This window comes from Caretta caretta, chromosome 3, assembly GCF_965140235.1.
Source record: "Caretta caretta isolate rCarCar2 chromosome 3, rCarCar1.hap1, whole genome shotgun sequence".
NCBI lineage: Eukaryota > Metazoa > Chordata > Testudines > Cheloniidae > Caretta > Caretta caretta.
In genome coordinates, this window is record NC_134208.1 from 178,710,736 (window position 1) to 178,737,099 (window position 26,364).

The 26,364-nt window shown below is 42.3% G+C and overlaps 1 protein-coding gene across 3 annotated transcripts in view; it reads left to right on the forward strand.

Moving 5' to 3' along the window:
• The window catches only part of MSH2 (mutS homolog 2), a 99,603-nt gene extending 76,417 nt beyond the window's left edge, over window positions 1-23,186 (forward strand). Inside the window, exons 11-17 of one of the 3 annotated variants that reach the window (XR_012667780.1) lie at window positions 1,622-1,719; window positions 4,261-4,506; window positions 6,666-6,870; window positions 7,211-7,458; window positions 10,833-11,005; window positions 19,534-21,985; window positions 22,437-23,186. Coding sequence is in view for 1 of the 3 variants with exons in the window: in XM_048842843.2 (XP_048698800.2) it covers window positions 1,622-1,719; window positions 4,261-4,506; window positions 6,666-6,870; window positions 7,211-7,458; window positions 10,833-11,005; window positions 19,534-19,704 (1,141 nt within the window). In the remaining 2 variants the exon portion in view is untranslated. Of the gene's footprint in view, window positions 1-1,621; window positions 1,720-4,260; window positions 4,507-6,665; window positions 6,871-7,210; window positions 7,459-10,832; window positions 11,006-19,533 lie in introns of all 3 variants that reach the window. The other 2 variants (XR_012667781.1, XM_048842843.2) reach the window with 2 other exon arrangements.
• Window positions 23,187-26,364: the final 3,178 nt, after the last annotated feature.

Here is a 26,364-nt window from a genome sequence, read left to right on the forward strand (position 1 = left end):
CTCAGGGCAGACTGTTAAGGAGGAGGGCACACATCCCAAATTGATTGAGAGTTCTATACTTAGATTTCACCAACGAATTACCAAGTGTGAATTCCTCAGGCACTGCGGTAGCCTTAACATGGAGTCAGACAGTTCCCTTAGGTACTCCAGTCTCTTGCCTCCCAGATAAGCTTGCTGTTGTGATAGATGGTCCCTTATATCAAAAATCAAATATTCAGGTTACTCTCAGTCCCAAAGGACCAGGCACTTAGCCCAGGTCAGTTGTACTTTAGGTCCTACTCCAAGGACGACAATTGTAGCTAATTCTATAATAAATTAACTAAAAATGTATTAACGAAGAAAAAGAAATAAGTTATTTACAAGGTTAGAGCAAGTAAACATACCCTTTGGAACCTAAGATTAACTCATTTGTGTGTGTATTGGAAGCTGCTACAATATGCAAGCTCTATAAGTCCTCTAGGGTTAACCCAGGCCAAGCACTGGGGATCCCTTGTGTATGCTTAGAAATCTTGCACCTTCCAAGTCCAGGCAGTGAAGAGATGCGGTTTGTTCCTGTCAGGGATTTTTATTCCCTTCCCGCAGAGTTCAAGCTGATGTGCATGGGGACTTGTCAGATCTCCTCTTCATAGGTGTGGGGGGGAGCAATCAATGAAGTCTTGTCCTTTGATGTTCCACAATGATTTGTCTGGTGTCTGTAGGCCTTCTTTTGTTGGACAGGAAATAATACTTCCTGTGGTGAACTAGTATTTAGCACATGCTAGTGCTTCTCTCTTGACCCTGGGGGTTTACAGTTTCAGAGCAAACACGTAAATATTACCTTATAACATGGGATGCAGATATGTGAGATTACTGCCTGCATCAATTTACAAGCATTTCATAAAGTCTAACACTAAACATGTTTTCATAAACCTAATACCTGTTGTAACAGTGCTAACATACAGGTGAGCCAGACTGGTTTTCAGCTATGCATTTGTGAATGTTCAATTGAAGCCTAGGGGCCTTGGAATGAGCTGTCTCCTGATCTGCCAGCATCACACATCCATCTGAATCCACCTTATCTGAAGACTATGAATTGTTCATAATGTGCAGTAGCTACTTGAGACTTTATGAATGAAAAAGGTTGACTTCTCATAGTATACATTGCTTTCTTCAACTGTGCACAGCTCTAATATGGACCTCTCTACGTGTTTGGACAAATCAGTTTGCTCAGTGTCAGGTTTTCCCCCATCAGATCTTCCACACATCACAGTTCATTATAGGGTAGCCAAAGTTCAGTTCTGCTTCTGTCCTTTTAAAAAATAAATCCATTCTCATCACACACACACATAGCAAACAGGTACATTGCTAGATTTTAAAAATAGCAGTGTACAGACACATTAAACTGCTGCTTAGCGTCACAGCAGTGATCTTCTGTTGGACTGTAGTCTAAACTCTAATTCATTTGTTCAGACCAACATAACCTTAGATGTTCTGCATCTTGATTTTTGGATTGTCCTCCCCAAGTTGAACACCCAGGACAATATCTTGCCATTAACTGAAAAAACAAAAAGTGATGTATTGTAGCAAATGGTAGTACAGACTGAGAGAACATCAACTTGAAATATTGTGATTTTGTTCACAGTAAATTGAGCTCCTTCAATGAAGACTACGTAAGAAGCAGAGAAGAGTATGAAGAGGCTCAGGAAGCCATTGTTAAAGAAATCATTAATATTGCTTCAGGTAAATAGGGCTCTGTTAACAAATGAAATGAGCTGAAATGTTTGGAGAACTTACTATAATCTTTCTTTTTTTCCTGTATACACAATGATCTATTGTTTGCAGTTGGTTTCAAGCACGAGTCCCTTAACTCCCAAATTGTTTGAAAATGGATTGGTCACCTATTCAGGTGGCCAAAATGTTTAACATTCCTGGATGAAGAGTTATAACTTACCTGGAAGCGTAGTTTCATGCAAAGCAATTCTTAAATCTTTAGGGGACAAATTAAAAAGCTCGTGGACATAAATCCCAAATCTAGGGGGGAAGAAAAAAATGCTGCTAAGCAAGCTTTATTTAAATGAGCCACTAGCCCAGTAAGGAAAGAGCTGACAGTTCTGCATCTTTAAGCCAAAGAATAGTAAAGAAAATTGTAGAAAGCAACACAGTATAAGTGTTCTGTGTCTTTATGAATACTTTCTTGACTGCTTTAGGTCGATCAAAGAAATGCTGGTAATTATTTATGTGAAGCACTGCTCCTAAGAACTGGCTTTGCAGTGGGTTTTGAATAATAATTGGTAAACTTGCAAGTGCATAAAAGGGAGAATGAGTAACGAGGAAAAAAGCTGCTGATAGGAGGCAAAAATGTTAGGTGCAGAGGGATAAATAATCAATTAGCATTGCAGCACCCACGTGTGTTTCACACTCTGTAGAACTACAGTAGGTGCATGTGTGTGTAGCAACCGTCACGTACTTGAGACCAGTCTGTTGCAGCAGCCTTGTCCTAATGTTTTGTCTTTCTTTAGCTTGTCTCTCACAGCAAATATATTTTGGGAATAGATAGTTAAGCACAGATATGATGCTGAAAAAGAAATGGAAATTACTCAAGATTTCTCATTCTGCCACATAAACTGTTCCAGATTATAGGAACTGTAGGTCCTATTCTGTGTCTGGGTACCATAATTAAAGAAATACAAAATGTTTAGAAGACAACTGAATCTCTTGCTCTCCACTGAAGTTTTATATTACATTTTGTTTACTTATATCTGGAGTTAAAGGCAGCAAAATCCCCCATAATGATTTTTTTGCATAAAGCTTGTTTAACTTTTATTCTCAGTTTCTGTTGTATTCATTTGCTTAACTATAGTCAGTTGCAGTGGCCGCTTGCATACACTACTATGTATAGAATTCACTCACACATTGCAAAGCCAGCATTCGTTTGGCTTGATTGGATCGTATTTTCATAGTTTGCATCATGCAGTAGCTATTCGTTATGTCTTTTGCTTTAATATACATGGTGCAGCTGCGTGAAAGCAAATTAGGAGGTTTGTAAAAATGGCATCTTCTACAATAAACATCCAGCAGACATAAAAGTAGGTCTCTCTTGACTTATTTGAAGACTTCACTGGTGTGTTAACACAAGCCCACAGATGTATAATCCTATATTTAAACATAATTTTTCTGTCTTCCTTCAGTGGAGGCAATACAATAAAGAAACTTTCTACAGTCTGGATTGGGTATACAATTCTTAATTGGAAGTGATCTTTTAAAAAAAAGCCTTCATGCTGTTCTGTACCCTGCTGTTCAATGAGATGTCAGTGGAGCTAGTTAAAACCCAGTGAGAGAGTTCTAATTTCCCAGTGAAGATTGCCTGGTAGAATGTTCTGGAATGAAATTTTTTTGCACTGCACTAGTCACTTCTTTTGACATGTTATACCACTTGTAAATATTAAAGTAATTACAGGTTTGTAGTTCAATCACTATAAACACCCCCAACAAACATTTAATGCTATTAACACAGGTTATAGAATTTAAATAACTGCACAGTATGTGTGCTCACTCGACCTTGTTTTCGCGACACATCCAAATAGTGGTCATCAGAGATTGTGTGGGAGGAAAATATTTCCAGCTACATTGTCATTCTGACCATCTATTTTTCCATATTAAAATAAGCTTCCCCCCTTCTCTAATGCCAGTAAGAGGCAATTAGTAATGGGCATGCCTCCTCCCTATTATAGACTGAGAGCATCTTATCTTTGTGGCCCAAGTGGAGGAATCACATCATGACGTCTTAACTCTCGCTTCAAATATGGTGTGTGGTGATTTGTCACTTAAGCAGCCAAGTACGCATTTGTATTATCACATACAATTCATTCAGTTCAGATTTGTCACTATCATCTGCAATATGTGGTCTGCAAAATGAATGGAGTTATTTATCAAAAATGTCTTCATTATTGGTTTCCATATTTGCTTTAAAGCAAAATTTAATTAAAAAAACATGGATTTTGTGACCAGATCATAGTAATTGAGTGGAAAGTGTGTGAAAGATAAGTTGAACTCTGATTTGAGATTTTCCATGCAGCTTTATTGTAAATTGCAGTCTTTTGTTTTTCATAGTGTCCACAAAATGCTGTGTGCTGCACAAACACAAAAGGAGGGACAGTCCCTGCCCTAAAGAACTTACCCTATTTTAGTTCAAATTTATGTTAAAAGTTCCCTTGTTTTTTATTTCTATAAATATAAATTCAGTACAGTTATAGATGAATTGTTCTGCTTTTCTTAAAACAGGATATGTAGAGCCAATACAGACAATGAATGATGTGATAGCTCAGTTAGATGCTGTCGTCAGTTTTGCTCATGTATCAAATGGAGCACCTGTGCCGTACGTACGTCCGGTCATTCTGGAAAAGGGACAAGGAAGGATTCTGTTGAAAGGTTCCAGACACCCTTGCATTGAAGTTCAAGATGACATAGCATTCATCCCCAATGATGTTAACTTTGAGAAGGGCAAGCAGATGTTCCATATTATTACTGGTAAAAACTAATTTATATGCAATATTTTCAGTTTTCATTTAAACTCAAGAAGCAATGTCAATTTTGCAGTATTTCTTGTGGAAGATGTTTTTAAAAAATAAGTCTGTCAAAACCATTCAGTGCTTTATAGGTGGGGGAGGGGGGGAAAGAGTGGGGAAAGAGACCATTTAGTAATTTACTTATACCAGTGTTGGCATTTGGGGTAGGTTTTGAAAAAAAGATGAGACTGGCTTTTATAGGCCAGTTTCAGCACTGCTTTATTTTTGTGATGGTTATGGTTAATAAGCATGTGTTTTAGAACAAAAAGTGGCCATCATGTACTTATAAAATGTTTCCTTCTGTGCTGGGTACTTCATACACACGGACTCAGCAGTCTTCAAAATGACTAGTCTGCATGATTTTAGTAGAGGTGCGCTTGTGGGAATGCTGGTCATGGCATTTGGGGTCTGGTAACATTTAAACAGGATTGTTAGGGTAGAGGAGAGGTCACACAAGATATTTATAAATAAATACTAGAATATTAGTAAATCCCATAGCACTTTAAAAGACGACCGTGTACGTGTTCACGATTTCTGTGGAGTTGCCATACGCTTGAGTCAGAGTTATAAGTTAACACTTAAGGGAATGTTAAATTTCTCTGTTAAATTAACGTACAGTGGACTACTTTAAAAGGTAGTATGACTTAATAAATTAGTGATATAATAAACTCTTGTTTTGGTAACAAATTATAAGGTGAAATCATTCTTAACACCAACAGCATGATTGCCACTGTACATACATGGAGGAAACCGTGGTTTCTGCCTTGAAAGATCCCAGGATCTAACTTGAAATGCATCATAATTCCTTGCATTATATTGCCATTCTTGTTATGATAATTAGATAGGTCATTCTACTTGAAAATTTTGTCTACAGTCCTTGTTCAGAAGTTGTTGCTAATGTGACTTATCAATGGAGATGTATAAACGTCACATTAATAGTGTAAGTGTGGATTACTTTACAGGCAGGCTTTACAGGAGCAATATATTTTAGTATGTCCAGTAGACAGTGTAGTTTCTATACAGTGTATAGATGTGTAGTTTGTCTAAAAAGTATTTACACTGTATATATATGTACATTTCCTGTAAAAGTTCATCTTTAATATGAATAATCTGCTATACCTTCATACTCTTCTGTTACCAGAGTGGATAAAAATTGATGGTTTAAAAAGTGTGTATGGGTGGGGGTGGGGGGGGAATGTAAATTAAACAGTTCTGTTTTTAAAATCTGTTTAAATTTGAAGTTGACAACCGATGTTAAGGCCTAAACTTACTATAATCTCTTACAATCACGCACATAAAGAAGTGCTGCAGCAATGAGCCCTCCTCAGATTTTGGTTTGTTTGTCTAGCAGGCGCAGAGAATGTTTTTCTTCATTTGGAGGAGTTAATTCAAAGATGAGAAACTGACTGGATGTTGAAAAATCAGGAGAGCCTGTTTTCCTCTTCCAGTCTACTAATAAAAATTAGGTGGGGGAGGATGAGGTCTGTTAATTCTGAAAACTTGAGGGACATGGAGCCAGATTTTCAAAGGTGTGTGGGTGGGTGGGTGTGTGTATATAGGCACCTAAAGATGCAGATAGGTGTCGAGTAGGATTTTCAAAAGCTCCGGAGCAAGTTAGATGACCAGAAACAATCACCAATTCACTAACTACAGTTGATGTTTCCTTCGTTTAATAAATCATTTTTTAAAATAGTTTTATATGGAGCAGATTGTGGAGGAAATAATTGATCTTGTAACTTAAAACAGACTGCATTCATTGTTGAAAGGAAACACTATCAAGACTGATGAGCATAAAATTAAACCCTTCTACCTTTGCTTTAGTTTACAGGTATGTACATGTGCTTCAGATTGTTGCTCATATTTTTGAGAAGTTGGGTTAAAAAAAATCTTCTTTAGGAAGAACTGCAGTCAAGTATTTACAGTTGCAAGCAAGTCCATCCATGAAGCTGTGCTACTTGTTGCAGCTGTTGGTTATATAGGGAGGAAGAAGTTTTTAAAATATCAGTTTTAGGTTAAATTTAGCTTCAGACCCATTAAGCTGAAGAATCCCTTAAAGCTATACATAATGTACCAAGGAGAGGAAGCTAACTTATTAATTTCTTGTCAAAATTCATTTCTTAGGCCCTAACATGGGAGGGAAATCAACATACATTCGCCAGGCTGGAGTGATAGTTCTTATGGCCCAAATTGGGTGCTTTGTACCATGTGACTCAGCAGAAGTGACTATTGTGGATTGTATCCTGGCTCGGGTAGGAGCAGGAGACAGTCAGTTGAAAGGTGTCTCAACTTTCATGGCGGAAATGTTAGAAACTGCTTCAATTCTTCGGTAAGAGTTGTACCTGCGTTGTTTCATCAAAGCGGGAGGAGGCTACTTCAAAGGATTTCTTTATATTGTACCATTTTTGTTTCTATTACTTAGAAAATATCTAATCTATCACCATAGATACTGGTGCTCCTAGATAAGGACAGCCTAAGTGTTATACTTAATGAGTGCTCATCTTCATTCACACATTGTCATGTGAGCCTGATAAACATGTCTCTTGCATAATCTCATTTCTTTTTCTGTGTGTGTACACAATTAGCTATTTGCACTTGGCATTAGACTAAATTTTGAATTTCAGAGCACTTACACTATCTAAACTTTGAAAAAATGTTTTTATTTTTAGGACAGCATCTGAAAATTCCTTAATAATCATTGACGAGTTGGGAAGAGGAACTTCAACATATGATGGATTTGGATTGGCATGGGCTATTTCAGAATATATCGCCAGCAAAATTTGTGCCTTTTGTATGTTTGCCACACATTTTCATGAACTGACAGCACTTGCTAACCAAGTGCCAACTGTGAATAATTTACATGTTACAGCACTAACCACTGATGAGATGCTGACTATGCTTTATCGTGTCAAGAAAGGTAAGATCTTTTAAATGGTGAACAAGATAAAACTATCAGATGCCGTGGGAGAAGAAGAGGGAGCCTTTCCTGCAAAAAGACCTGAAACTACCTTTCCTATTCTGATACTAGGTCTCAAGCTGTTCTTAGCCATCACTAATGATTTGGTCCATTTCTCTCTGAAATCGGATACCTACAGAGAGCTGCATCTCTGGGTGAATACAGATGAAAATCAGTATATTTTGGTAATGAAAAGAGTTGTTTTGATCCCCAGACATAGTTCAACAACACAAATTAAAGCTTTTTGTCTTGTTTTTAATATTGGATTATCAAAAGGAGAAACCCTTCCCAAATTTCACAGCTCTGCATTTTTCTAATTAACATACTACCTATAACTACTCTGGCATATTTCATGCCTTATAATTTTGTTTTAGAGCAAACAATTGGAACCTATTTCTACGGGGAGGATAGGTGTTTAGAGTTTAGCAGAACAGTTCAGTAAGATAGTAAAAAGAAATAAAACCGTAAGCTCCAGATACATATATCTTAATTAACAAATGGTTCGATGTGTGGAGGCGTAATCACTGAAGATATTGGCTAACTTATTTCTGCAACAATTCATATCTAGGAAAAAGGTTTTGCCCTTTTTAAAAGGAACTGGCAAATGAAGTTGCAAGCCCAAAAGCAAGGATTTTTAATGAATCCATAAACTCGGGTACTGTATCACTGGAGAATGCAAATATAGTACCTATATTTAAGACAGGAGAAAAAAATTAATTCAGGAAACTACAGGACCGAAAGTTTCACCTCAATTGTATGCAAGGCCTTAGAACAATTATTTTTCTCTCAAAATTTGAAGACCTACAGCTAAACAGTAATTGAGGTAAAATACAACATGTTTTTTATTAAAGGTAGATTGTGCCCAACCAACCTGATCTTTCTTTGAGAAGATAACTGATTTTCTAGACAAAGGAAATGCAGTAGATTGAATCTACCTGGATTTCAGTAAAGCATCTGATAGTTCCATAATTAAAGTGAATGTGAGAATCAAAAGAGGAGTAAGGAACTGGTTAAAGGGGAGACTAAAATGGGTCATGCTGAAAGGTGAACTGCCAGGCTGAAGAGAGATTACTAGTGGAGTTCCTCAAGGATCAGTCTTGGCACCAATCTTCTTTAATATTTTCAGTTACGATCTTAGCATAAGAAGTAGGAATGTGCTAATAAAATTTGCACATGACACAGAGTTGGAAGGTATTGCCAATACGGAGGAGGACCACAATATCCTCCAAGGAGATTTGGATGACCTTGAAAACTGGAGCAATAAATATGGGATGAAATTTAATAGTTCAGAGTGCAAGGTCATACACTTAAGGACTAACAACAAGAATTTTTGCTATAAACTAGAGACTTATCAGTTGGAAATGACACAGGAGAAGAAAGACCTGGGTGTATTGGTAAATCTCAGCTGTGAAAAATTGGTTTCAGAGTAGCAGCCATGTTAGTCTGTAAAACCTTTTGTAATGATAATCAAGGTGGGCCATTTCCAGCAGTTGACAAGAACGTCAGATGTTCTTCCCCCCCCCCCCCTCCAACCCGCTCTCCTGCTGGTATTAGCTCATCTTAAGTGATCACTCTCCTTACAGTGTGTATGATAACACCCATTGTTTCATGTTCTCTGTGTATATAAATCTCCCCACTGTATTTTCCACTGAATGCCTCCGATGAAGTGAGCTGTAGCTTACGAAAGCTTATGCTCAAATAAATTTGTTAGTCTCTAAGGTGCCACAAGTACTCCTTTTCTTTTAGCTGTGAAAAAGGCTAATATAATCCTAGGATGCATCAGGCGAGGTATTTCCAGTAGAGAGAGGGAAGAGTTATTACCATTGTAGAAGGTACTGATAAGACCTCATGTGCAATGATGTGTGCAGTTCTGTTTTCCATTGTTTAAAAAAGATTAATTCAAACTGGAACAAGTTCAGAGAAGGGCTGCTAGGATGATTGGAGGAATTGAGAACCCTACTTACAAGAGGAGACTTAAGGAGTTTGGCTTTATTAGCCTAACAATACAAAGGCTGAGGGGAGATCTGATTATCCCTCTGATGTATGTATAGAGAGAAAACACCAGGTAGGGAGAGGAGTTATTTAAATTAACGGCCAATCTTGGCACAAGAACAAATGGAAATAAATTGGCTATCAACAAGATGGGAAGGGCTCTGAGGGCTAGTCTACACTAGCAACGCTAAAGTGCTGCCTTGTGGCGCACTGTTTACGAGGGACATTATTTACACTGGCGCGTTACAGCGCTGAAACTTCCTGCGCTCGGAGGTGTTTTTTCACACCCCTGAGCGAGAAAGTTGCAGCACTGTAAATTGCCAGTGTAGACAAGCCATGAGTTACTACTGAGAATTCTTTCTTAGGTCTCTGGCTGGTGGGTCTCACCCACAAACTGAGTCTAACTGATCACCATATTTGGAATTTGGAAAGAATTTTTTCCTAGGTCAGATTTGCAGAGACCCTGGAGGATTTTTGTCTTCCTTACCAATGTGAGGCATGGGTCACTTGCTGGTTTGAACTAGAATAGTGGCGTCTCTGAGTTGAAGTCTTTTAATCAAGTTTTGAGGGCCTGAGGGGGTAGGGATAGCTCAGTGGTTTGAGCATTGGCCTGCTAAACCCAGGGTTGTGAGTTCAATCCTTGAGGGGGCCATTTAGGGATCTGGGGCATAAATTAGGGGTTGGTCCTGCTTTGAGCAGGGGGTTGGACTGGATGACCTCCTGAGGTCCTTTCCAACCCTGATATTCTATGATTCTGTGAGTAACTCTGCAAGAGGCTAGGGGCCTATAACAGGAGTGAGTGGATGAGGTTCTATGGTCTGCGATGTGCAGGAGGCTCAGACTAGATAATCATGATGGTTCCTGTGGGCCTTAAAGTCTGAGATTAAAGGAATATGCCATGATGTACCAGCCATCAAAATGTATACAAATAAACCTCCAAGTTCCTTCATAGCTTTGTGTGTGTGTTTTTGGACTTATATCTTGGCATAGCTAATTATATGCTGCAGAGCTCCATACCAAAATGCTTGGGTGAAATTGAGGAAAGAAAAATGTTTTAAAGCAATTACAAATAGTACTAACAGACTGAAGACAAACATTATTGTAACTTAAAGGAATGTTATCTACTTCCTTTGCACTATTCTATGCAGGGATGTAAGCAAATAACACATTTCCTAGGATGTTATCAAACATAAACTAAGGGTTGTAAGTCAAGAAATATTGGGAGGACCTAAATCATATCACTCCCTTCTCAAAAAGAGAAATATTGCAGGGCTTGTTTTTATGATCTGTTAGTCATTGTAAATACTTTTTCCTGAGAGTTGACTTTATTTATTTTTCTCCAGGTGTATGTGATCAGAGTTTTGGAATACATGTAGCAGAGCTTGCTGCTTTTCCAAAGCATGTAATAGAGAGTGCAAAAGAGAAGGCTCTGGAGCTAGAGGAGTTCCAAACTATTGGAAAACCTGAGGAATCTGAAGGAGAACCAGCAGCTAAGAGATGCTACAGAGAAAAAGAGGTTTGTTAACATAGGCCAAATAAAACCTATGTCAGCTAGTCACACTGACAACTTTTTTCAGTGAATAATGGTTATACACAAACAATACATGATTTTGAATAAAAAGATGGTGACTGGCAAAAGCCTTTCATCCTTTCTGTGAACAAACAGGTTGCAGAATTGTATTTTGCTATATTTAGCCACTGTTTAAGTGGGCTAGAAAAATGTCAGACTCTGAGAATGTCATCTTCTCTAGTGTTGTCAGTTTACAGCTCCCCTCCAGGGAGATGCACATGAAGCCTTTAGAAAGCAGTGGGTGGAGTTGCATGCATGTCTTCTCGCTGAGCAGAACAGTAGGGGACTGAAGGCATATATGGGACCATGGCTCCAACTATCCTTCAGTTTTTTCTTTCTCCCATGGGCTGGAAGCCAGAATTGGTTTGTTTTTTGGGGGTGGGGGGCTTTGTGTGCGCCTTTGGTTGTAATTTAGTTTATATGTCAATTAATAGCTCTTGCATTTGTTAGGTTTGTAGTTTGCATGGCTCTGCAGTTGACGCACTGTCTTTGTCCTGTTACGTGAGGGTTCATCTGTACTAATTTCTTCAACCTCAGACAGGCCTGTTCAGTATAGCTGATGCCAGTAAAAAGTTAGGTTCATATTGTTTTCTAAGTATTAAGAGAATGTGGAATCGGTCAGCGCTATGCTTGGCTGATGTGGCAACTCATGGTGTTAGATGCCATAAGGTGGTCGAGGGACATCTACATGAACATATCACAGGACATCAGCAATACCAGGAGGGATAAGCTGGAGTTCTGATGAGAAGCACAGTTGGGAAAGTAACTGAAATACTTCCTTCATGGATTGTATTTTCTAAATAGACAATGTACCCTAAATTCTCTATTACTGAGGGACAATCTTCACTCATTAATATATATTGCTTTCCACAATGAAAACTCTCGACAACTTTTCATGAGTGATAGAATCTGAATACTGGGGTACAATATCTAAACTGTATTGTTAAAATTCACCTAAATGTGGGTTATTGCTGATTATGCACTATATATGTATCTTATGACTTTTAAAACAAACTTTGTATGTGTGGATAATCTAAGCACTTATACCCAGATGTACAGACACTAAATTTTTTTAACATTAATGTCAAAGATTAGCATACCAGGTGTGTGCTATGCAAAATGAAAGTCATCATTCTTTGAGTGCTTGTTCATGTCCATTCCATTGGAGGTGTATGTTCTCGCCACATGCTCTGCCAGAAGATTTTCCCTCAGTGGTATCCATAGGGGACTAGCTCTGGCATCCTCTGGAGTGGACGACATATGCGCCTGTATAAGGGGCACCGCTGCCCCCCAACCCGCCCCCTTCAGTTCCTTCTTACCGCCAGTGACGGTGCTGCAATGTCCCCTTGCCTCAGCAAGTTTTTGACTATTCCAGTGTGCTTTCTAGTATTTTTTGCTATATATAGTTGTTGAGAGTAGTTTCCAGTGTAGTTCTTATTAGTTCCCTTAATGTAAGTATAGAAAAAGTTAGTCCCCAATGGGACTTAGCCCAGAGATGGGGCATGCCCCAGTCTCCGGGCTTCAAGCATGGTGAGCATTAATAAAACCTGTGACCATCTGCGATCCTCACCAAAGCTGTCTGAAGTGCTTGGGGGAAACCTACATAAGTGACAAGTGTCGCATTTGTAAAAATTTTAAGCCGCGAACCAAAAAGGAGCGGGACGTTCGGCTTCGAGTGCTCCTTATGGAGTGGGCCCTCACACCGGCCTCTGAGCTGGCCAGACTGGACTCTGCTCCAAGCACCTCTGCATCAGTGGGGAGCACCCCACTGTCCCCATCACCAGTGCTTGCTAAGAAGCAGAAGAAACACACTGGGAGAGAGCGGTCTCCCATGTCCCATAAAGGAGAAAGCTGGAGCCGAGCAATGACCCACGTGGGGCAGCTCATCCCCACCGGAGCACAGCCAGGTTTCAGCATCACCATCTGATCTGTCGAGCCCCCTCTGGGACCCGCCGCCACCCCGGGAAGTGGAAGAGGCACCCAGCACCTGGCAGTGCCATCCACGCTGGAGCCTTCCAAGCTGCTTAAGGACATATTGTCCCTTTTGGTGCCACCAACACCTGCGAGAGAAGTTGCCTGCTTGAGAGGCAAGCCGTGTGGCCCTTGCAACAATCCCCATGTCCGCAGCACCGCTCCCCAGCACCATTGTAGGCGGCATTCCTCCAGCAGTCTCCAGAACTGCGCTATCGTCCCTCCAACACAAGCTGGCTGGCCTGCCAGAGCTCCCGGCACTGTTCTCCGTAATACCACTGTTGATCACCGGCTATCTGGCGCAGACCTCCTGAGGCGTGCTGCCAGTCCCCAGAGGCCCAGCACAGGTCTCCTGAGCATCCGCATCACTCTCTAGACTCGCGGCACCGATCCCCTGAGTCTCGATGCCGGTCCCCAGAGTCACGCCACCGGTCTCCGGATCGATGGTACGCATCTCCAGAGGCCTGACGCTGGTCTCTGGAATCAAGACAAAGATCTTCACATACCCAGTCACCGGAGCCATGGCGCCGTTCCCAGAGTGAGGCATCAATCACCGGGCTACCATCCCTGATCCGCCGAGCGCCATCACCAGAGGCATGGCACCGAGCTCTGACATCCCGGCACCAGTCCCCAAGGGAAGAGCACGGAGACAGCCAGCATGGAAAGGGCAAGGAGGCGGCAGCGGTACCACTCTGGTCCTCGGGACGAGTCTCTTCCTCCTCAGACTTGGAAGGCAAGGAGGTCACAGTGTGCCCAGGCCCACATCACCCACCAATGGCATTGGGATTTCCCCCGGGACTGCCAGTAAACATGTGGCCTCAGGGCCAGTGGCTGGCTCTGTGGCAGTTCTGAAATCTGTGGGGGTTCCCTCAGATATCAGAGCATGTGCAGCAGTCGGTCTCAGGGACATCTGAGAAGCAATCGGTGACAGTCTCCTGTTCACCCCCAGACTCAAAAGAGGAGTTGGAGCAGGGTGCCCAGGGCCAGCCAGCCTCGGCCAAGGCTCCCCCAGCAGGGGAAATGGAGGTGGTCGACTCCCCTGTGCCTGCCTCCTTATCCTCTTCACCTGATGAGGCAGTGGTGGGGCCCTCCCACGTGGTTCCCCAGGAGGGTGTCAAAGCTCACCACGAGCTACTTAAGAGTGGCAGCGAATCTAAGGCTGGATGCCAAGGTATTGTCGGAACCCTCCGACACCCTATTTGACATATTGAGCACAGCAGCCCCTTTTAATGTGGCCCTGCCCATCCCCGAGGTTGTGGTAAAGTTAATCAAGGCTTTGTGGCAAACTCCCTCCTCCCTGCGCCCCATCTCCAAGCACATGGGGAGAAAATATGTCCTGGTTAAAGGCTTCCAATACCTTTACACCCACCCTCCCTGAGCTCGTTGGTCACATCCACTGCCAATGAGCATGAAGGCAGAGGCAACCCAGTTCAACCCCTAAGAACAAAGATGCAAAGAGGCTCGATTTGTTGGGCAGAAAGGTTTATTCAACTACCAGCCTCCAATTGCAAGTGGCCAACCGCCAAGCCTTGCTTGGAAGATATGATTATAACATTTGGCAATCCATGGCCAAGTTTGTGGACTCATTGCCAAAGGGCTGGAAGCAGGAGATCCTGGCCATTCTCGAGGAGGACAAGACCGTGGTGAGGGCTGCCCTCCAAGCAGCCTCAGACATGGCAGACTGTGCAGCCAGGACATGGTTTTGGCCATGGCCATGAGAAAGGCGTCTTAGCTACAGTTACCCAGGCTCTTGGTGGAGGTTCAGTAGTCAATCCAGGACCTCCCCTACGATGGCCTGGTGCTGTTGTCAGACCAAACAGACGACAGATTGCACGGTCTAAAAGATTTCAGCGCTACACTGTGCTCCCTGGGTCTTTGCACGCCCACGCCTGCAAGGATGTGGTTCAGACCACAGCAGACCCAGAGATTCGGGAGCAAGTGCAGGTCGGAGCCCTACCACAAGAAGGGTAATGGCTATAAGCACTGTCAGGGCCAACTGCCGACCACCTCTGCTCAGTCGGGTTCTACCCACCACTAGCTGGATAGCAAGCAGGCCTTTTGAGGGTGTGCCCCAGGGCGACTTGAAGATCGATAGGGACAAAGTGTGAATCATTATGATCGCCCCGGCTTGACCTTGCCACGTTGGTTTGGCACACTCATGGACCTAGCGGTAGCAGCCCCATGAACTATTCCCAACTATCCAGGACCTGCTCTTTCAGGATTGCAGATGGTTACTGCACCCAAACCTTGCCTCTCCCCACCTCATAGCATGGATGCTGTGTGGCTAAATCTTGAGGAACAAGCTTGCTGTAGTCAGGTCCATCAAGTTCTCTTGGAAAGCAGAAGACCCTCCACCAGAGCAACTTACCTGGTGAAGTGGAAGTGCTTCTCCTTCTTGGGTGTCAGACCAGAATATCTCTCTGGTCCAATCATCTCGACAATCCATCCTGAATTACCCCCTTCACTTAAAGCACCAGGACCTCACCTTTTCATCCATCAAGGTGCACTTGGCACATTGGCCTTCCACCCTCACATCCAGGGTAGATCAGTATTCTCACACAAGATGATGATCAGATTCCTGAAAGGCCTTGCAAGACTTTTCCCGCCAGTCTGGAATCTGGTTTCCCAATGGGATCTCATCCTGGTCCTCTCCAGGCTCACTAGCCCTCCCATTGAGCCTCTGGCTTCCTGCTCTCTTTTGCACCTGTCATGGAAGGTCACATTCTATTGGCGAGGTGAGTCTCTATTGGCGAGGTGAGTCTCTGAGATTAAAGCTCTTACGTCGGAGCTCCCATATACAGTACTCTGCAAAGTACAACTGCGTCCCCATCCAGCCTTCCTGCTAAGGGTAGTGTCACAATTCCATGTTAACCAGGATATCTTTGTCCCAGTGTTCTGTCCAAAGCCTCACACATCCAATGAAGATACATACCCTGCATACCCTAGATGTCAGGCATACCCTGGCTTTTCTACCTGGAGTGCACCAAGTCCTTCCGCAGATCCACTCAGCTCTTCATTGTGCTGACTGACAGGATGAAGGGCCTCCTGGTGTATTCTCAGAGGGTTTCAACCTGAATCACTGCCTGCATCTGTACTTGCTTTGAGATAGCACAGGCTGTGCCTGCACCGATAGTGATGGCTCATTCAACAAGAGCTCAGGCGTCGCAGGCCACTTTCCTGGCACATGTCCCTATCCAGGGCATCTGCAGAGCTGCAACGCGGTCGTCAGTACACACCTTCATGATGCACTATGCCATTACCCACCAAGCCAGAGACGATGCTGGCTTTGGCAGAGCTGTGTTGCAATTGACACGTCCATGAATTCCTATCCCCTTCTGGAGGTACTGCTTGGGAGTCACCTACAATGGTATGGACATGAGCAAGCACTCGAAGAAAAATATGGCTATTCAACTTTCGTAACTGTTCAAGATGCGTTGCTCAAGTCCATTCTAATACCTACCCTCCTTCCTCTCTGTTGGAGTTCCAGCAAGAAGGAACTGAAGAGGGGGGAGGGGTGGCGCCCCTTATACTGGTGCATAAGCGTGCAACTTCAGAGGGTGCCAGAGCTGGTCCCCTACAGATACCACTGAGGGAAAAACTTCCAGCACCAGCACATGTGGGGAGCGCACACACCTACAACGGAATGAACATGAGCAACGTGTCTTGAAGAACAACAGTTAGGAAAGGTGAGTAACTGTTTTTTTTCCCTGGGGAGGTGTGTAGCATATACCCATTTAGACTCTTGTTCTTTGAGTAAACTTACTGTTGTTGGTGAGAGCACTACTGGTTAATCTGTTTAAAGACTTAGCTATTTGGACTCTGGGACTTCAGTGTTTTATAGATGTTCTGAAGCAGTCTTTAGGTTCAAAGACCGTAAGAGAATTTGGGCTGAGATTTTTCCTCTTCCTCATCAGACGAAGAAAAGGCATGAGTGTTCCCTCTTGGTCTTACCCAGACTCTGGGAGGAGGTTGAGGAGGTGCTGATCTGAGAGCAATCTCAGATATCAAGGGAAGCTGATTCAGACACTGCCATGGTTCCAGTGGTCTGTTGCCTTTGTCAGCACCAATTGATCATTCAGTACTAGATGCTGCCATTGATCATGGAAATGAGCTGCCAATTAAAATTGTTCTTCTTAATCTTTGTTCTTCCTTTTCCCCCTCTAATAGGCTTAAGCAAGGTTTCATTCCCCAGAATGCCTCCTAGTAATAGGCAACAGGAGGCTTTCTTATAAATAGTCTCTAGTTGGCTTCTCTGCCATTCTGGGAGTCCTTGTGCCAATAATGATCCCATATTGCCTTTTCACCAAGGGTGCCAGTAATGGATCCACCTTATCCTAGTTACATTGGTGCATGTAAATCTAACCTAGGTCTCCTAGGTTTGTGACATATGGAGATGAATCTGAGGAAACCATCTCCTTATATTGGTGCACATAACAAAATTCATGTGGTGGGGATGGGGCTGAGGGGTTCGGAGTGTGGGAAGGGTCTCAGGGCTGGGGCAGAGGGTTTGGGTGTGGGGGGGATGAGGGCTCTGGCTGGGGGTGCAGGCTCTGAAGTGGGGTCAGGGATGAGTGGTTCAGGGTGCGGGAGGGAGCTTAGGGCTGGGACAGAGGGTTGGGGTGTGGGGGGATGAGGGCTCTGGCTGGGGGTGCAGGCTCTGGGGTGGGGTTGGGGATGAAGGGTTTGTGGTGTGGGAGGGGGCTCAGGTCTGGGTGCAGGGGGTGAGGGCTCCATCTAGGAGTGAAGACTGGGGTGGGGCCAGGGATGAGGGGTTTAGGGTGCAGGCTGCTCCAGGGCTGCAGTGGGGAGACAGGACTCCCCTCAGCCCTATCTCATCACAGCGTCTCGAGGCCAGGGAGAGGCGCTTCTCCCCAGCCGTGGCAGCTCCAGCGGGGCTGGGCCGGGCCCAGGGAGGGGCTCCTCTCCCCCAGACATGGAAAGACCGGGGCAGGTCTGCAGTGGGGCTGGCGGGGAGGGGCTCTTCTCCCTGCTGCAGCCGTGAGCTCCTGCACAGGGCTTAATAGGCAGCTGCGCGCGGCTGCGCAGCTTAGAGGGAACTTAGCCAGTAGCTGTAGTTCTTCAGATAGACTTAGTCCAAACCCACATTCCTTCCTATAAATCTTTTTATAAGTCCTAATAAATGCATGGTCTTGTTATGGAGTCCTGAGGAAGTGGAAGGATCTGAGGGATGGTTGGGGCAACAGTTCCATACAGTACTGTACTCCGAAGTCTGAATGTTGCTCCCTGTGAGGGAGCATACACACAGCCCTGTGGTCGTGGCCCAGTAGGATTCCAGGGGGGTTTCCAGAGTACGTACATACACATCTCAAGAGTATGTAATCTGTAGTCTACTCAATTTAGGTTACTTTTTACCAGTAACTGTTCTTTTGTTGCATCTTAATCAAGGTCAGGGTAAAATAATCTGCAAAATTGTTTGTCTGAGTTCAAATGATGTCATCTCTTAATCGGATGTAAATTAAATTGCTATAACCGACTGTAGCAAACCTCTCAAAGTAGGGGGAAATGTTTCATTCTTAGGTGTTTTTTAAAAATACTCTTAAGGTTATACCATACAGTGTCACTTCAGAAAGAGACGCAGTAGTACTGCATAGTTTCAGCTGTTTTGTCTGTGTTAACTTACCAGATGCATTAACATCACTTCTAGAGGCAGACACATGCTATAATATCTGCAAATCCTTTAGACTGATGAAGGTTCCCCACTGGATGTGCTTTGCATAAGCACTTCATGCTAGGAAATCACAATTATAGGAGCCATGGGATTAAGCAGGTTATTGCATTGGAGTCGCACAGTGCAATAGAGGCTTATGCAGAATCTTGTACTCTTGACATATTATGTTACCAACACAGGGATATTGAATACTAGTAAAAAATTTGGTGCTCTTAATGTTTGGTTTTATTGCACGCCACTTCAATTTAAAAAAGTTCTGCTCATTGGTTTCCTTAAAGTCAAATGCATAAAGCTTTTCTATTTTCATGTGTTCCCCTTGGTGACTGCCAGTCTCTGGTTGCTTGGTAACAACTTGTCCTTTCCTTTGTTTTTAAAAACATGTTTCTATTTGCAGTTTAGCTTCATAATAGCTGTATAGGTATTCCAGCTGTTGCCGATCAAATATATTGGAATAGTCTCTATGTTCATCTAATGCATAGCTCTAGAGCTAAACTATGGACTGGGATTTAAATATGAAACACACACAGTAGATCCAGCCTTTCAAACTAGCAGGTTTTTAAATCTACAGGTCTTTACATGGACAGTTACTAACCTCTAACCATTTTTGTTTGTCAACAAAAGATTTCTACCCATCGTTCAGAAGGTGAAAGCACTCTTATTGCTCTGCTACTAATTGCTCTACTAATTACTCTACTAAATCCTTTACTTCAGGAAAACTTCTGACACTTAATGAAATTCTGTTCTTGATGCTTCCTTGGTGGGATTGGGGAGAGAATGATCTTAAAGGTGAAATACGCTTTCATTTTTCTTTCAGGAAGGTGAAAAAATAATTCAGGAATTCCTTTGTAAAGTGAAAGCATTGCCCTTGAGAGACATGTCAGAGGAAGACATCAGAACCAAACTGAAACAATTGAAAGCTGAAGTGTTGGCAAAGAACAACGGTTTTGTGAATGAAATTGTTTCCCGAACAAAAGTTACTCCATGAAAAAAGCTAAAATGACACTGCTTGAATTGTTTTAAGTCACAAGAGCTATCATTTTCTTGTCTTGTATGTTTTATGCTTTGTGAGGTTTTGTACTCACTACTGAAGCTACACTTTCTCTTGACTTGTAATTACTTTTTAAAATGAGTACCTATTGTACCTGAGTAATAGTTTAGTTACTGCTATTTTCAATAAAATCCATTTCTCGAATATCAGGGAAGTGTGAATAAAAGAAAGCCGTAGATTTTTTTTCCAGAAAGTCAAACTACGTGTAACTTTTACCATGCTGTGTTAGTTAAGAAAATGGTCAGTTCTAGTGCAAAATCTACAGCTGCCCTCTACTGCAGTTATTTTTCATTGTCATCACTGATGCTTTACTCGCTGGTCCAAAAGAGTACCCGGGATAATTGCAGTTTTAACAGGGCTGTATTAGTGATGTCTTTTAGAAAAACATTTGATAAGGAATCTTAGCTAATGATTAAACATTTAACTGGTTCTGACTATACTCTCTTTAAATGCAAGGGATTGTTTATGCTCGCTTGAGCCAGGTGTAGTACAGGCTAGTGCACTTTCCATTCCAGTGCTAACTCTTCATTGTACAGAGACTGCCAGTCATGTGGTGGGTTGTAATGTGAACAAACAGGAACTAGGATGATGCCACCAATTTACTTTCTTTTGAGAGTTAAATAAGCCCAAGTCCCCAGAAGGGAGAAAGCAAATTCATTTTACCTGATCTACTTAACATGCTTCATGGGGGGGCCCTGTCTTATGTATGCAATTATTTGAATTGAAAGAGGACACAACTGTCCTGTGCATATGCTATTACTGCCTCTTACATACTGTGTATCAGCTAGTGTGCTTCAATTCAGAGTGCCGTAATCTCCCTGTGTTGGCAAGCCCTGAAGCACATCAAGGTACAAGTTTGCCTGCACCACTTGCCTAACTCTTAAGACCTTGCTTGTTAGCTATATCATAGAATATGTCTGGCTTTGGGATTATAAGAATATATATATGCTGAAGGTGACAGACATGAATCTTTGATATATGCTCTAGCAGAGATTAAACCAGAATATGTGTTAGGGATGTTGATAGAAGCGTGCTGTTGAAAAACTAATTGTGTGTGTCTGAGCTATACACTTGTTGGAGTACAGTACATATAATTTTATTACTGCAATGTTTGTTTCTAAAAGGGTTATACTAAACTTGAGAAGTTGATCATTTTTACTTTTAATTCAGTAGAAGTTGGAAAATAAGCATATTATACCCTAGCAGATGTAGGAAAATGTTAATTCGATGCAGAGATTTTATGTACATTGGACTCTGCCACAATACCTTATTTTTGTTTTAATTTAGAATGCAGTATACTTTGTTCCTATTAAACATTGTAAGAAAAAATATCTTAAGTATAGTACTTATATACAGTATTATATAGTGTCTGTAAAGTAACTAGATTGTCAGTCAGAATAGAATTGTATAAAGCAGAGCAGAGTACTGCAATACAAGTCAATTTTCTTAATACACAAACATTCTTATAGATACTTGGGAATCTATTTAAATTACTATAGAAATTCATGGGAAGTCACAGGGTTTGAATTAGATCAACCTGTTTCACTATATCTAAAGAAAGCTAGCAGTCCTTTGAAGACTGTAAGTGACATACACCTATTACAAGCCTAGGGAAATGAGTTACTAGTATATTTGCTTATGTGAAGATCACATGCTTGAGTCAATCTCTTAGTGAAAATGTTGTCATGCTGTTTATGGTCCTTGTGACTGTTAATCTATGCATGCTTTCCTCCTCAACCATGAAAGAGGAGTTTTACTTCTGCAGCATGCCTGCTCAGCTCCACCGTTGTGTTACATGGGCACTCCACAGGATTTCAGCTTGGAATCTAGTGGGCAGGGTACAAAAACCATCTTGGTTCCTCCCATATTCTGTCCTCCAAATCCCACAAGAAAGGAAGGTGTAAGCAAATACAACTTGAGGCTGTATTAACGTACACTGCTTTTCTGTGTGCACTTGAAACATCCCCTTTGAGGGGCACCAGCAGCAGCTGTGCCAAGGGAACCCCCAGAGGACAGCTCCTTCTGGAGCCAATGCTGTCCAAAGTTATGAGAAAGAGAAGTATAGTCAGGAGGTCTGTGTCAAGATCAGGAATTATACTCAAGAGCATGGGCCACTTCTGCGGATGCTCCATTGCAACCTGTGGATTAAAGGTGGGAAAATCCCTGAATGCTTCTGCAGGATGGAGGAACCCTCCAACAGACCTGTGAGTAGGAAATTGTGAGTTGAACTTTGCAAAGTTTCCTCCCATCATGCGGGTTGTTCCTCTGAAGGGGAAAAGGGTGCCATTTGTTTTAATTTAAATCAGTGACCCTCCGACTGAGGCTCAAGAGCTGCAAGTGGCTCTTTAATGTATCTCCTGCGGCTCATTGCAGCATCTACTAAAACAGTGTGTGACTTAATTATTAACCAATTTAAGTTATCCTGAGCTTTTACTATGTTAACCAATTGTTGTTAATAAAATACTTGTCCTTTTGCTATGAGAATGAATATATATGACTGACCAAGTATTTTATTAACGACAATTGGTTAATAGTAAATATAAATAGTAAATGAAACAATGAATACTCTCAAAAGAGCCACAGTAGTGTGAAATGTTTATTGCTAACCTGGTTCCTGAACCACTGAGGTCTGAGCATCACTGAATTAAATCTAGCTTCTTTTTTTTCAGAAACATGTCCGTAATGACAAGAACTGTGCCAGGAACACATCTTAAATGAAACAGGAACGGTGTCAAGAATGCAAAGATGATCAAAGCTTCAGAACTAAATTGTGCCATTATCAAGAAAGCTTGAGGCCACGTCCTGTCAGTCTTGAGTCAAGATGTAATTTTCTTTTTTGCTCATTCACACCAGTGTTCTCAAAAAGCTTGGCACTGAATACCTTCTGCATATTCAGTATCAGTTTGTAATCTGTGCAGTTGCTTTTCATTTAGAAGGCTGTTGAGGAAGAAATAGCTTTCGGTAAAAGGAAAGGTCATATTACCAAACACTACTAAAATTCATTTCTTTGGAAAATGCCATTTTCTCCCTGATTACTTTAGCATCTGTTCACAAAATAGAATGGAAGAGCAGTGTAGTGTATGTGCATGAGTGCAACATCTATTCAGTATACATATGAAATACTTGTTTTATTTTTCTATTGCATTCATAGGCAAATGAGATGTAGCTTAAGACAACTGAAAAGAGCTAGAACAATCTGATACAGTGGTAGGGAGAATTCAGTGATCAGATAAACAAGTTAATGAATTAAAATCAGCCTATCAGTTCTGAAACTCCAGTTCTCATGTGACCAGTAACCTAGCTGTAGTGTTTGCCTTTAAGCTATTTAAGACTAATATGTATAGAATAACACTGATCTGAATGTCCAGTTGCAACTGCATGTTCACCTCTAACAACTGATAAATGACTTTAAAATCTGATTTTTGTTGTATGTTGTAACTTAAATGTTTATGGAATTTAAGATGGAGTACAAATATCCTAGCTAAATGTGTAATTTAACTCCTTGTCCATTGAATATAATTGAATGCACTGTCATCAACTTGTGAAACTAATGACATTTTTATACTGTTTAAATATTCTCAAACAGTGTTAATGAGCTCTTTCTTTATTCAGTAATTCACCCCCTGAGTACGTGCATGAGAAGATTTAGACCACCAATCACACTTGGTCAAAACATCTAGGGAGATAAAAAGATACAGTAGATAGTGTGCACAAGAAAATCACAGTAAATAATTGCACTCTATATTATAGCTTTGGCTTGACAAACAATTGAATTGGGACACCAGTGTGACCTAAAAAGTCTGCTTTTACCACCACAAACTAGTGAGGGGCCAGCTGCTTGAGAGGACGTATGAACGGGGCGTCTTCAGCATAGGGTAACACTGCTAATGTAGTACAGTAACTCCTCGCCTGAGATTGAAGTTATGTTCCTGAAAAATGCGACTTTAAGTGAAATGATCTTAAGCAAATCCAATTTCCCCATAAGAATTAATGTAAATGGGGGGAGGGAGGTTCCAGGGAATTTTTTTTTTTGCCAGATACATGTGTATATATACATACACAGTTTTAAACAAACAATTTAATACTGTACTGTGAAGCTTGGTTGAGGTGGTGAAGTCAGAGGGTGGAAGAGGGTGGGATCATAGAATCATAGAATATAAGGGTTGGAAGGGACCCCAGAAGGTCATCTAGTCCAACCCCCTGCTCGAAGCAGGACCAATTCCCAGTTAAATCATCCCAGCCAGGGCTTTGTCAAGCCTGACCTTAAAAACCTCTAAGGAAGGAGATTCTACCACCTCCCTAGGTAACGCATTCCAGTGTTTCACCACCCTCTTAGTGAAAAAGTTTTTCCTAATATCCAATCTAAACCTCCCCCACTGCAGCTTGAGACCATTACTCCTCGTTCTGTCATCTGCTACCATTGAGAACAGTCTAGAGCCATCCTCTTTGGAACCCCCTTTCAGGTAGTTGAAAGCAGCTATCAGATCCCCCCTCGTTCTTCTTTTCTGCAGGCTAAACAATCCCAGCTCCCTCAGCCTCTCCTCCTAACTCATGTGTTCCAGACCCCTAATCATTTTTGTTGCCCTTCGCTGGACTCTCTCCAATTTATCCACATCCTTCTTGAAGTGTGGGGCCCAAAACTGGACACAGTACTCCAGATGAGGCCTCACCAATGTCGAATAGAGGGGAACGATCACGTCCCTCGATCTGCTCGCTATGCCCCTACTTATACATCCCAAAATGCCATTGGCCTTCTTGGCAACAAGGGCACACTGCTGACTCATATCCAGCTTCTCGTCCACTGTCACCCCTAGGTCCTTTTCCGCAGAACTGCTGCCTAGCCATTCGGTCCCTAGTCTGTAGCTGTGCATTGGGTTCTTCCGTCCTAAGTGCAGAACCCTGCACTTATCCTTATTGAACCTCATCAGATTTCTTTTGGCCCAATCCTCCAATTTGTCTAGGTCCTTCTGTATCCTATCCCTCCCCTCCAGCGTATCTACCACTCCTCCCAGTTTAGTATCATCCGCAAATTTGCTGAGAGTGCAATCCACACCATCCTCCAGATCATTTATGAAGATATTGAACAAAACCGGCCCCAGGACCGACCCTTGGGGCACTCCACTTGATACCGGCTGCCAACTAGACATGGAGACCCAGCATGGCAGAGAGACACCCACCCGCCTTGTGTGTGTGTGTGAGAGAGAGAGAGAGAGATGCATATTGCCCCTTTAAGTACGCTGACCCCACTCTAAGTACACTGCCTTTTGAAGTAGATCAGTAAGTTGAGACAGCAGCTGCAGCCAGCAAGCTCCCATGTCATATCCCACCGTGCTCTGTGGAGATGGGGTACAGGAGGAGGGGGACACCCTGATATTAACACCCATCTCCCTCCACCCCCCGCACAGCAAGCAGGAGGCTCCTGGGAGCAGCTCCAAGGCAGAGGGCAGGAGCAGCAGAGGGCAGGAGCACCACACGGCAGCACGGGGAGGGACAGCTGAACTGTGTTGCAATTGGTAGCCTGCTGGCGGCTGCTGCACAGGAAACTTAGGGGAGCTGATGGGGGGGGGGCTGCCAGCCCACCCTGGTTCCAAGCCCCCACCAGTGAGCTGCAACAGGCTGCTCTTCCTGCAAGCAGTGGACAAGCAGGAGGCTGCCAAACATTATAAATGAGCATTGTGCAACTTTAAATGAGCATGTTCTCCCCCTGGTCAGCAACGTAACAACATTAATTGGGATGACATTAAGTGAGGAGTTACTGTACACAAGAATTAGGACTGTCAAGCAATTAAATTAATCCTGTGATTAAACAAAAATAGAATACCATTTATTTAAATTCTTGATGTTTTCTACATTTTCAAATATATTGATTTCAATTAGAACACAGAATACAAAGGGTACAGTGCTCACTTTGCATTTATTTTTGATTGCAACCTAATACAAGTACTGTAGTGCAATCTCTTTATAATGAAAGTTGAACTTACAAATGTAGAATTATGTACAAAAAATAAGTGCATTCAAGAATAAAACAACGTAAAACTTTAGAACCTACAAGTCCACTCAGTCGTGCTTCAGCCAATCACTCGGACAAACAAGTTTGATTATTTGCAGGAGATAATGCTGCCCACGTCTTGTTTACAATGGCACCTGAAAGTGAGAACAGGTGTTCTCAGGGCAGTGTTGTAGCTGGCATCACAAGATATTTACATGCCAGATGCGCTAATGATTCATATGTCCCTTCATGCTTCAACCACCATTCCAGAAGGCGTGTCCATGCTGATGATGGGTTTTGCTCGATAACCATCCAAAGCAGAGTGGACAGATGCATGTTCATTTTCATCATCTGAGTCAGATGCCACCAGCAGAAGGTTGATTTTCTTTTTTGATTTTTGGTGGTTCGGGTTCTGTAGTTTCCGCATTGGAGCATGGCTCTTAATAATACATATGAAAGCATTCTCCACACCTCATCCCGCTCAGATTTTGGAAGGCATTTCAGATTCTTAAACCTTGTGTCGAGTGCTGTATCTATCCTTAGAAATCTCACATTGGTACTGTGACATTGCACTCTATATGATTTTATAAAAATATGCTAATGAGTGT